General features: G+C 44.8%; 1 protein-coding gene across 4 annotated transcripts in view; it reads left to right on the top strand.

The window, feature by feature from the left end:
• The window catches only part of VPRBP (Vpr (HIV-1) binding protein), a 45,468-nt gene that overhangs the window by 26,822 nt on the left and 7,252 nt on the right, over nucleotides 1-11,394 (top strand). For 2 of the 4 annotated variants that reach the window (XR_001359770.1, XM_014529744.1), the window contains exons 15-22: nucleotides 1,020-1,102; nucleotides 2,114-2,198; nucleotides 4,588-4,821; nucleotides 5,411-5,504; nucleotides 5,974-6,078; nucleotides 6,259-6,332; nucleotides 6,843-6,944; nucleotides 10,653-10,905. Coding sequence is in view for 3 of the 4 variants with exons in the window: in XM_014529744.1 (XP_014385230.1) it covers nucleotides 1,020-1,102; nucleotides 2,114-2,198; nucleotides 4,588-4,821; nucleotides 5,411-5,504; nucleotides 5,974-6,078; nucleotides 6,259-6,332; nucleotides 6,843-6,944; nucleotides 10,653-10,905 (1,030 nt within the window). In the remaining variant the exon portion in view is untranslated. Of the gene's footprint in view, nucleotides 1-1,019; nucleotides 1,103-2,113; nucleotides 2,199-4,587; nucleotides 4,822-5,410; nucleotides 5,505-5,973; nucleotides 6,079-6,258; nucleotides 6,333-6,842; nucleotides 6,945-10,652; nucleotides 11,205-11,394 lie in introns of those variants that run through there. The other 2 variants (XM_005881909.2, XM_014529745.1) reach the window with 1 other exon arrangement.

Genomic DNA, 11,394 nt, shown 5'->3' on the forward strand with positions numbered 1-11,394 from the left:
ATCCTCTGCTGGCCTGGTCGCCCCCATCTGCCCCCCTCTGCAAGCCTGGTTGCCCCACGCAGCCTGCTGCTTCGTCGTTTGGTCGCCTCTAACTAAGCCCCCTGCCGGCCTGGTTGCCCCATGCAGCCTGTTTGGTCGTCCATTCGGTTGCGATGGTCACTTAGGCTTTTATATATAGAGAGATAGATAGCCATGCTCATGTGTTTATGTATTGTTTGTGGCTGCTTCTGTGCTACAAAGGCAAAGTTGAATACCTGTAACCACGTGGCCCACAGAGCAAGTATTTATCTAGCCTTTGAAGTAAAAGTTTGCCAACCTCTGTTCTAAGACCTGGAGATATATCTATTATCTATCCATGTATCTATCTATGATCTATCGATAGATATAAAAATATGTGTTTGTATATATCTGTACGTATTTTAATTTGCCTCAGTTGGAAACTGAGTTTACCAACTGTGAACATAAAAATTTTTATGTCCGAAATCTCAAATTACTGTGAATTTTAGGAAAATAAGCATTATATGATTCCAGTGGGTCATAGTTTATTAGAACTATTTTGTAGATGGAATTGATACCTTTGATATTCCTAAAAGTCAGGACTATTAGGATGACAGAATAATTTTCCTGATTTTAGAGTAAAGGAGGCTTACCCTTTATTGAGTTTTCTCTTTGAAAAACCTTTAAGGGTCCTGGCTAGAAAGTGTAGCAAATGTTTTCAGTTCACTGATATTTCAAGGATGAGGAATATGGCCAAATATTAATAAACGAGGAACCATCTTGGTCTCTTTCCAAGTTTCCCCCTCTTACCTTAGCTATTTTATATTACTAGCTCAGTAGGACTTCGTGTTATCTTAAATGCAGGTAACTTTTAGGGTGCATGTACATATATTCTCACACTTTCAGACCACTTCTTGGTTCTTGGGAGTTTTTCTTTGTAATTCAACTATATTTTTAAGATTGCATTTTAAAATGCTAATGGCAGATAGTGAACCCCAAGTTGGGCCTCCTTCTTCTTTCAGGACGGGTCCTTGCTGCTGACATCTGCTACTTGGAGCCAGCCTCTGTCTGCACTTTGGGGAATGAAATCAGTGTTTGATATGAAGTATGTATCTACTTGTACAACCTAGTCTCTGTGTTTATAGTTTAACCTATTTAAACCCCCTTCATCCGATTCTTAGAGCCTTTGGGAAAAGAGAAATGCTGTGAGTTATTGCTAGTTTCTCTCTTCCTCATCTGTGGCTCACGTTTAGTAAGATAAGGTTTTAACTTTCTTAATTCCTAGATATGCTGACTAGGAGTATACATTCCCATCACACAGCAGATCCTTCCCTGATCCAACATGGCAGATCAGCCCTAACCGGTTTGGCTCAGTGGATAGAGCGTTGGCCTGTGGACTCAAGGGTCCCAGGTTCGATTCCGGTCAAGTGCATGTACCTTGCTTGTTGTCACATCCCCAGTTGGGGGTGTGCAGGAGGCAGCTGATCGATGTTTCTCTCTCATTGATGTTTCTAATTTTCTATCCCTCTCCCTTCCTCTCTGTAAAAAAGTCAATAAAATATATTAAAAACAAAACAAAACCAAAACAAAATGGCAGATCATTTATTTTCTCCCATTTACATGTGACAGCTGCACACTTTGCTGGGACATAGTTCAAAGGCACATGTGCCTTATTAGTCATTTCTTTTTTTGTTTTGTTTTTTTGTTAATCCTCACCCGAGGATATTTCTCCATTGATTTTTAGAAAGAGTGGAAGGGAGAGGGAGAGACAGAGAAACACCCTGTCCAGGGATGGGGAACCTGCTACTAAGGTACGTGCCCTTGACCTGAATCGAACCCGGACCCTTCAGTCTGCGGGCCGGTGCTCTCTCCACTGAGCCAAACCGGCAGGGCTGTTAGCAATTCCTTTAATCAACTAATTCCCATGGATGATTTTGCATCTGCTTGGATGAAGGGAATTTTCTTTTTAATGTTAAGTGTCTGATACTTTCCTCTCTGGGAGTGACAGTCTCCAGGTGAGTGTGCTCGGGCATGAGCCTGAGGATCACCTTTCTTTTCAGTCAGTTGAGTGATTATGTCCTGAGGCGGCCGCCTGAGTGCTTCTGTCTGTCCGCAGGCATTCCTTCACAGAAGATCACTACGTGGAGTTCAGTAAGCACTCCCAGGACCGCGTCATCGGCACAAAAGGAGACATCGCCCACGTAAGTCCTGAGCCCTCAGCTTTCACACTGTTAGACCCTTGTTTGCACTGAGTCTTCTGGATTGAGTGCGAGGACTTAGGTCCTGGGGCAACTAGCAGTTACTCCACGAGTCTTTCTGGTTCGGGTCTGCAAGTGTAAGGAAGTAGGTAGTTCTGAGCTGTCCAGGCGAAATGTAAAGAGAATGAACAGGAACTTCATCTGGCAAGTTGAGAAGATGTCATTAGTACAGCAGAGACTTTAACCCATTGTACGCCATAAGCGCCAGTAGACGCAAGCTGCGGACCTTCTCCACATGCCACTGTGTCTATAAAAAAATGTTTTCCCTAAGTGGCAGTTCTGACCAACTTTAAAGTCACTCTTTGTGAGAATTTTCAGCTAAAAATACTCAAGAACACCCGAATTGTGAGTAATATATTTATAATATTCATTGCAAATTGATTTTTTAAATTAAATTCAAAATATCGTGGTGTGTGGGAATGGTTTTCGTTTTGGATGCATGGTAGTTAACTGGTTAAAATACTAAGTTTTAGATGAAATAAAGTCCCAGCCTTTATGGGACTCACTAGGGAGACAGTAAATAAAGAAGCAAATAAGTGGTGTATCAGGTAGGTGTTGCTGAAGAACAGGAAGCAGGTTAAATGGTAGAGAGTGCTTGTTAGTGTGTGGAGTACTTGTGTTTACTCTTGGATAGCTGTTGTGCTTAAGTGCTGTCTTGAAGGAGGTGTGGGTGCCATGCAGATATCCAGTAAGGCAGCAGGAGACCCCAGGAAAAAGGTGTGCCCTGGAAGATAAGAAAGGATGGATGGACTGGGTCAGAAACTGCTGACGAGTTCCATACGATGAGAACTGAGAGGTGACCTTTGACTTAACAACATGGAGGTCATTGTTAACTATGTCAGCAGCTAGTTCTATGCAAGTTTCCATGGGATAGAAACCTGATTCGAGTGGGTTCATGAGAGAAGAGGAGAGAAGCAGATGGCACTGCGTATAGACAGGTCTTTTGAAGTGTTTTGCTGAAAACAAAGCAGAGAGGTGGGTAGTAGCTTGAGGTGAGGGATTAGGGGTGGTGAAGTATTTCTCCCAAACTTTTGAAAGTGTTAAAATATGTGGAAGAGTTGAAAGAATAGTACATATACCTGTCACCTAGATTCATCAGTTTAATAATTAGCCATATTTCTGTGTAAATGTGTGTGTTTTTCTGAATCATTTGAAAGTAAGTTGCAAATATCATGATGTTTTATTCCTGTCTTACAGCATATATTAGTATATCCTAACAGTAAGGACATTCTTACATAGTTACACTCTGTTATCCAGGTTAAGAAAATTCATAGTAATTCCCAAATGTCATCCAATATCCATTCCATACTCAGTTTTCCTGATTGTTCCTGATATGTTCGGTTTCAAATGTTTTTTTTGGGAACCAGGATCCAGCCAAGATTCACATGTTGCATTTGGTTGTTGTGTCTCACTAATGTTTTAAATCCAAGAATCATTTCTCCAGTTTTCATGACATTGACTTTTGAATAGACCAGGCTAGTTGTCTTGTCCCATGATCTGGATTTGTTTGTTTCCTGTGGTGTCTCCTTATTTGTTCCAATATTAGAGGATTTTTTAAAAAAAGATTGAGCCGAAACCGGTTTGGCTCAGTGGATAGAGCGTCGGCCTGCGGACTGAAAGGTCCCAGGTTCGATTCCGGTCAAGGGCATGTACCTGGGTTGCGGGCACATCCCCAGTGGGAGATGTGCAGGAGGCAGCTGATCGATGTTTCTCTCTCATCGATGTTTCTAACTCTCTATCTCTCTCCCTTCCTCTCTGTAAACAATCAATAAAATATATTAAAAAAAAATAAAAAAAGATTGAAAATATTATAGCATGTCTGTAAGCTGACGGGAAAGATCTGGTCTCTACATGGGCTGCACATTGTAGACTTGGAACTTTTAGTATTTAGGGCTAAAGTATGTACATTGGGAGATTTTAAGGAGAAAAGGGTACTTCATTAATAATGCCTTTTCCCAGAAAGTTACCCTTAAGATACTCTGTGGATAATTGCTGGTTAGTCCATATGGAGAATCTCTCAGTTTCAATCTTAGAAACACGTTCTGTTTCTCGAAAGGGGGTGGAGGAAGAAGGTGGTTTTCTCTTCCCTTTTGCAGTCACACTTCTCATTGTCCTCCCTGTGAGGACTCTTCAAACCTTGAATGGGAACCAAAGCACTTAAACTTGGCTATGATGGTTGTGGTCTTCCTGTTTTCCAGTTATAACATCAGGGCTTTTGTAATTTTGGTGGGTTTTGGAAAGCATGGGAAAGATATTTTATACAACTTCTCTTTGAATTTGTCATCGAATGGATTGGTCTGATTTTTCTCTTCCCACCCCTTCTTCTCTAAAGATTTATGATATTCAGACTGGCAACAAGCTGTTGACTCTGTTTAACCCAGATCTTGCCAACAACTACAAGAGGAACTGTGCCACCTTTAATCCTACAGATGATCTGGTCTTAAATGATGGCGTCCTCTGGGATGTCCGCTCTGCGCAGGCCATCCACAAGTTCGACAAGTTCAACATGAACATCAGTGGTGTTTTCCATCCGAATGGGCTGGAGGTCATCATTAATACTGAGATTGTATCCTTTATACCCGGGTCTTACTTTCCACTTCTCTCTTTGTGATAGAGAGTCCCTGTCAATACCTGTCAATACCTGCTGAAAGTATCTACACAGGTCACACTGGTGCCTCTGCTTTGGTGTGAAGTGCTAGTGTGTCTCCAGAGCACTCACGTCCCTGTTGGTAATTCCGATGACTCTCACTAGCGTGCTTGTGTTGTGAAAATTGACCAGATTGCTGCTTTTCGTTTTCCCAAGTATTGAAGTGACTTTTATCTATCTTCAGAAGGATTTACTTGTGCTCTATAGAAGTCAGTTGGTAGGTGTAAGAGTAAAATGAAGTTCTATTGAGAGGAAGGGAACTCATGTAGCTTTCATGTATGTGAGGATACCGAAGGAGATTTTTAGGGACATTATTCTATAACATGCTTTTATTTTACCCTGATCTCATTGACTTTTAAAACATCAATACCAGTGGGGGGGGAGGGGCGCGGAGGGTGGTAAGCAATATTTCAGAATTCCCACCAGGTTGTTAGATAAGAAGTTTTGTATAAAGTAGCTTTTCTTAAAAAAATAAAATAAAAGTTTTTCTTGACAACCCCCCTCCTAGTGGGACCTTCGCACTTTCCATCTTTTACATACAGTTCCTGCTCTGGATCAGTGCCGAGTAGTGTTCAACCACACGGGGACAGTGATGTATGGAGGTAATAAACTTTTTACTTTCTTTGTTATTTTCTTTCTCCCTTCGCTCCCCCCTCACTTAGTTTGATACTTCCTTTTTGGAAAATGCTCTCAAATGTGAATTGGAAAGCATTTGAAAGTTGTGGTATAAAAGATAAAATGATACACAAATGATGACAAAAAGAAGATGAAAAATATATTGATTTAGGGTAAGAGGCCACTGACTTTGAAGATAAGTAAATCTTGTATAGAAAGAAATTTCACGCAGTGATTTCCCATGTGTATCATGAACTTAAAGAAAAAGCTTTGCATCTGTTGTCTTGTGATGTTGTCCACCTTCACCCTGTTACCACTTGTTGGGAGCTAGACGAAAGGTTAAGGATATTGTTTGCTGTTCGCTGGGATTTGCAAGGAGGACACCTGTGAATAGGGGATGTTTTGATTCTAATAGTGTTGCCCTCCCCTGCTCTTTCCCCCTTTCCTCCCCACCAGCTATGCTGCAGGCAGATGATGAAGATGACTTAATGGAAGAGAGGATGAAAAGCCCTTTTGGATCATCCTTCCGAACATTTAACGCAACTGACTACAAACCTATAGGTAAGCGTGAAGGGGCAGACCTTGATTGTTTTGTTATATTTTGATGATGTAATTTTCATTGAAAAGCAGAGGAGTTATGGAAATATTTGTGACCAATCGCCTTGAATTCCTTGAGAGGAAAAGCGGGTTTTAAGGTCACAGCAACAGTCCAGTCCCGAGCCTTGTCACGTTGTTTTCCAGCGACCATCGATGTGAAGCGGAACATCTTCGACCTGTGCACAGACACCAAGGACTGCTACCTGGCTGTCATCGAGGTAAAGGCGCTTCAGAAGCCTGCTCTTTGGTTGGGATGTTTAGGATCACTGCCCCACAGGAATGTGGATCGATGTGAGCTATGTTATAAAGTGGCTGCATTCCTGAGGGGAGGTTATTGATAACCTCATTTGCTGGGGTTTGGGAGATCTGCAGGATAAGAGGAATAAGAAAATGCTAATATAAAACAGCATGGAGAGTCCTGTCTCCTACTGTCTTGGATTCATGTCACGCTTTTTTAGAGGTGTCTGCCTCTCACCAGAGCCAGACAGGTTTGTTCCAAGCATGGTGGTCTCTCGTGTTTATATTCCTCACTAGCCCAGCCTTCTTGTCCTATTTTTCATTTCTTCTCTATGTCCTAGGTATTACATTTTTAGAATCAGTTCAAGAATTTGGGGTGTTGGGGCCTTTGATAGCTGTGGGGTCAGGGTGCACGGGTGCCAGGCAGAGCCGAGGTGTGGGGTGTGGCGGGCTTTCTGAAGACTCCCTGTGAACTGGGTGCTCTGTTTCAGAACCAAAGCAGCATGGATGCTCTCAACATGGACACAGTGTGCAGGCTGTACGAAGTGGGCAGGCAGCGCCTGGCAGAGGACGAGGACGAGGAGGAGGACCAGGTCAGTGTCTTTGAGTTTCTTTCTCCTAATGTTTAGAGAGGCCATGCTCTTCTGCTTTTCGCTACAGGGGTTTTAAAGAACAGCCTTTGCTACCTGTTGGCATATTCCGAAGGCCTGGCATGTGCCCTTGATCCCTGAAAGTCAGAAGGAAGATTTTATTACAGAACATTAACCAGCACCCGATGGTCCTGTGCGTGCCACTGTGAGTTAGGACCAGTGCCCTGGCTGACTTCCCGACGTCAGTTCTGTGGCGCAGTCCACTTTCAGAATAACAGGAGAGCTTCTAGGTACAGAGACGACTTCGGTGCTTGTGCGAAATTAAACAGTTATGAACTCTGAGTGGGTAGGATGCCCCAGGGAATGTGAGCTTTTCCTTTCTGAGGGGATTAGTTTATGGTCAGGTGCCAGGGGCTGGCCTGCAGAGTGTCAGTATCAGTTCCAAAGAGTTTCGGCAGATCTTTCCTGTTTAAAGTAAATGACAGGGCTTTGCTTTCTTGTTGCAGATAGTAAGGCTGGTAAATGTCTTCTTTCCAGATTTTGGGTTCCTTTTGGTTTTTTTCTTCCGCTGTGGTGGTGCTTAGTTTTGGTGCTTGTCGTCTCTTTAAGGGCAGAGGTGCTCTGGGTGGGGAGAGGGGCCACTGCAGGACACTAGGAAGCTCACCTTCCTGTTGGCCAGTGCTCTCCTCCAGCCTGCCCCTGCTCTGTAAACGCTGCCCACTGGCGACTGAGGCAGGAAGGAAAAGGAAGCGTCCTGGGCATGGGCAGTGAGGGTCAAGAGCAGCAGGCTCCAGAGGGCCCTAACGAGTGGCCTTAGGCCCCGTCTGGAGGAGCCTGCGAGCGTTCCAGCGTGGAGACGAGGCGTGGGGGTAGGCGAGCAGTGGGGTGAGTTAGCATTGCCTCTGCGTTGCGCAGGGTCCGGGCACATTTCCTACCTACTGCTACCAGGTCCATTTCACAGGAAGGACATCATTTGAAACTGATTTCACCCTGAAGTCCTTGGTGTTTTGATTTAGAGAAGTTTTAGTGGGATAGGGGGAGAGAGAGGGAGATAAATATCAGTGATGAGAGAATCATTGATTGGCTGCCTCCTGCACCCCTACTGGGGATCGAGCTGCAATCCAGGCTTGTGCCCTGACTGGGAATTGAACTGTGACCTCCTGGTTCATAGGTTGACACTCAAACACTGAGCCACGCCAGTTGGGCAAGACCATGTCTATTTAAGCAAGTTTTCTTAATTCCGTTGACTCACATGCCCTCCGAGAACACGCAGTTGTTTTGCTGCATTTATTGTCTCCAGCACATTTCTCCTCACCACTTCTCCCCTTTCCTGTGTGCGCTTCACCTGATCTTAAAACGGGTCTTAATTTTCATATGAGTCATTTGCTATTTAAAGTTTTGTCCTCGTCTGGGTATCGCTCGCAGGTCTTCTCAGGTGTCCCAGGTGTGACTTAAATCGCTTAGGGGTGCAGGCACCTGTGAGGAGCACCTTTGAATTTGCCTTTTCACCTCAGCAAAATAAACTCTGAAGCCTGACTGGTCAGCTGCCATCTGATAAAATGGCCCAGCACAAATGCCTGTATGAATTGACAGCTATAGTCTTTGGTTCGTAAGGTTGCTAGGCTGCTGGCCTTCAGGCATTTGATAAGAGCAGAGATAAGCCAGCCACTTATCAAAGCTCCTGCTATCCACTGGAATTTTGGTATTTGTGTTTTTAAAAATCAATTCAATCCAACTTTGATGTTGGCTTTTAGGAAAATTACAAAATCAAAGATTAATAATTGATCATTGTTCCTAGATTTTGAAAAGCCAGTACTTTTCAACTAATTATAATCTTAATTTTATATTAAAAGGGGGCTAATACTCTTTTTCTCCATCCATTTTGGAACCCGGGACCACTGCATGCTGTGCCTCCTGGGTGCTCCTACTGCCAGGAGCGGTGGGGCGTGTTCGTGGGTCATGCTCCTGCTGTAAGCCTGGTCAGGGACACCTGAAAGGCTGCCTTTTTTTTCCTTTTAAAAAGTTTAAAATGTACGTTAGATTCTGTCAGTGAGGAGAGAAAACACAAGCATTTACAACTGAAATGAACTTTTAGCTTTTAAGGACAGTTAACACCAGGACAAATGTCAAAAGGAGGAAAAGCAGGAGTTTAAGTTTTACAAAATATGACATGTTGAAATATTAAGAACGTAGGCTTGGGTTTGAGTTACATTTTTAGAAAAGTTATTCTGCTATTCTCATTTTTAGATTCACATCTTAAAGTATGACCAGACGTTTATTTTTCTAAGGGATTGGTTATATTTTTGAAGGGAATATAGGCTAAAAGCTATTTCTTTTGAATAGACATATATTCACGAAGAATTTTGATTTAAAAGATGACATTGTTTAAGTCCTAGAGAACAGGACAGCTCGATGTAGCAGAGAAAGTCCGTGGTAATACCTGGATTCACGTTTTAGGTTCTGTCATTGGGGGAGGGGGGTCTGTGGGTAGGGTACCTATTATTAAGAAAAGTAGAATTACTCAGAGGTAATCTTGTGCTTCTGGCTCTTCATTTGGGCCATTTCACCATTCCTGGGGAGCCTTTCCAACTCCGCCTGTGTGAGCTTCATTTGTAAGGACTGGCCCTGTGGACCCTGAGTGTGGTTTAGGCATGTGTGTTTTGGAAAACGTTTCCCAGGTGATTCTGATGCTTACACCTGAGCAGAGCCACCTCACTTAACAAGAAATTGGGATTCTATGAAGTTGGTATTAGATGGTCAGTGAGCAGTCACTGCTTTGCTGTAATTCTGGAAGATGGGCAGCGTCATGGAGCCTCTGGAAGGGATAAGGTCGCAGAGAGCTGTAGAGACTGGAGATGGCAGGAGGAGGGAGAATGCGGTGAGCTGGCTGCTGGAGTAAATGGATTTTATATTTTATTATTGCAGGAAGTAGAATCTTTTTCCTACCGGCCAAGCTGGCTGTTGATATTTGAGCAGGAGGATAAGTGACTGTTAATGACATTTACTTGGAAACACCTGTCGTCTCTGTCAAAGCTAAGAGGCTAAGAGGCGCTGTGTCCTCTCTTGCTTGAAGGGAAACTGGATACTAGCGCAAAGTCGAAATCTGGCAGAATACAAGCGTGGAGTTTCTCTAGCACAGAACATGGGTTATCTGTGAGCGTCCGGACGGTGAATGTCTGCTTTGTTTGGTTCAGGCGCTGCTTATGATAGCACTGTTCCAGGTCTACCCACGTCCTTGGCAAGAATGTGAAGGGCTGAGGAGCTGATGGCTCAGCAGCTGTGTTCTTCCTGTGTTGTTAGGTAGAAGAACAGGTAGATTCCAGGGGTTGAAGCTTTTGTTCCAGTGCCGCCTCGGATTTCACTTGGTTCGGTTGGTGCAGGACCGAGAAGAGCCAGCCCCTTTGGGGGTACTAGCCAGGAGCCCACACTGTCAGTGGCAGAGGCCTCTGTAAAGCGAGTTTCCTATTTCTTGGGATAGAGCTGCATGATCGGTAATGCCTTCGTGGAGTAAGTAGCCATCCTCGTCTGGTGTCTAGGGGGCCACGCACATGCTGGTGGCTGCCTCACCATGAGTCTGCTGGCCCTGAAGTCTGTGCTAACCGCGGGGACCGCTCTCTCCACTGGCAGTTCCCTCCCGTCCTTAGGGAAGTCGGGCAAACTCCCCGGCCAGGCCTCTGTTTCCTCCTAATGGACCTAATGCTCTCTTACCAGGAGGAGGAGGAGCAGGAGGAGGAAGATGACGATGAAGATGATGATGACACTGATGATCTCGATGACCTTGACACTGACCAATTGCTGGAGGCGGAGTTGGAGGAGGATGACAACAACGAGAACGCAGGGGAGGATGGGGACAATGACTTCTCTCCCTCTGACGAGGAGCTGGCCAACCTTCTGGAGGAGGGAGAGGACGGGGAGGATGAAGACTCTGATGCAGACGAGGAAGTGGAACTGATCCTGGGGGACAGTAAGTCCAGGACGACCATGGGGCTGAGCCTGGGCCTCCAGGGGAAGATGCCTTCCCTGCTGTGCCAGCCCCGCCCAGTGTGGAAGCCACACCAGGAGTTCTCTGTCCCTTAACTGTCCATTCCCCCCTCTGGCCCCTGAGGAAAAGCAGTTTTCCCACCTCTGACCCTCTGTTCTCCCATCAGACTATGTAACCAAACAGCTGTTCTCTCTCACCTTTAAAACGGAGGCTGGCAAATGATCTCTGTAAAGGTGGGACAGTAAATGTTTTACTTTGTGGGCCACATGGTCTCTGCTGCAGCTTCTCAACTCTTCTGTTGTGTGAAAGCAGCCGGACACACAGGGTCATGGTCCTGGCTGCCTAGAGGGTGAGCCTCAGAACAGAAGCCTGAACACAGTTCTGCCCCAGGGCCTGCTGGCACCTGCTGGACCGCTCGCTCCTTCCTAAAGCAGCAGACGCCTCTTGTGGGGGACCTTTCCTTTCCTGTCC

Source organism: Myotis brandtii, unplaced genomic scaffold (assembly GCF_000412655.1).
Source record: "Myotis brandtii unplaced genomic scaffold, ASM41265v1 scaffold693, whole genome shotgun sequence".
NCBI lineage: Eukaryota > Metazoa > Chordata > Mammalia > Chiroptera > Vespertilionidae > Myotis > Myotis brandtii.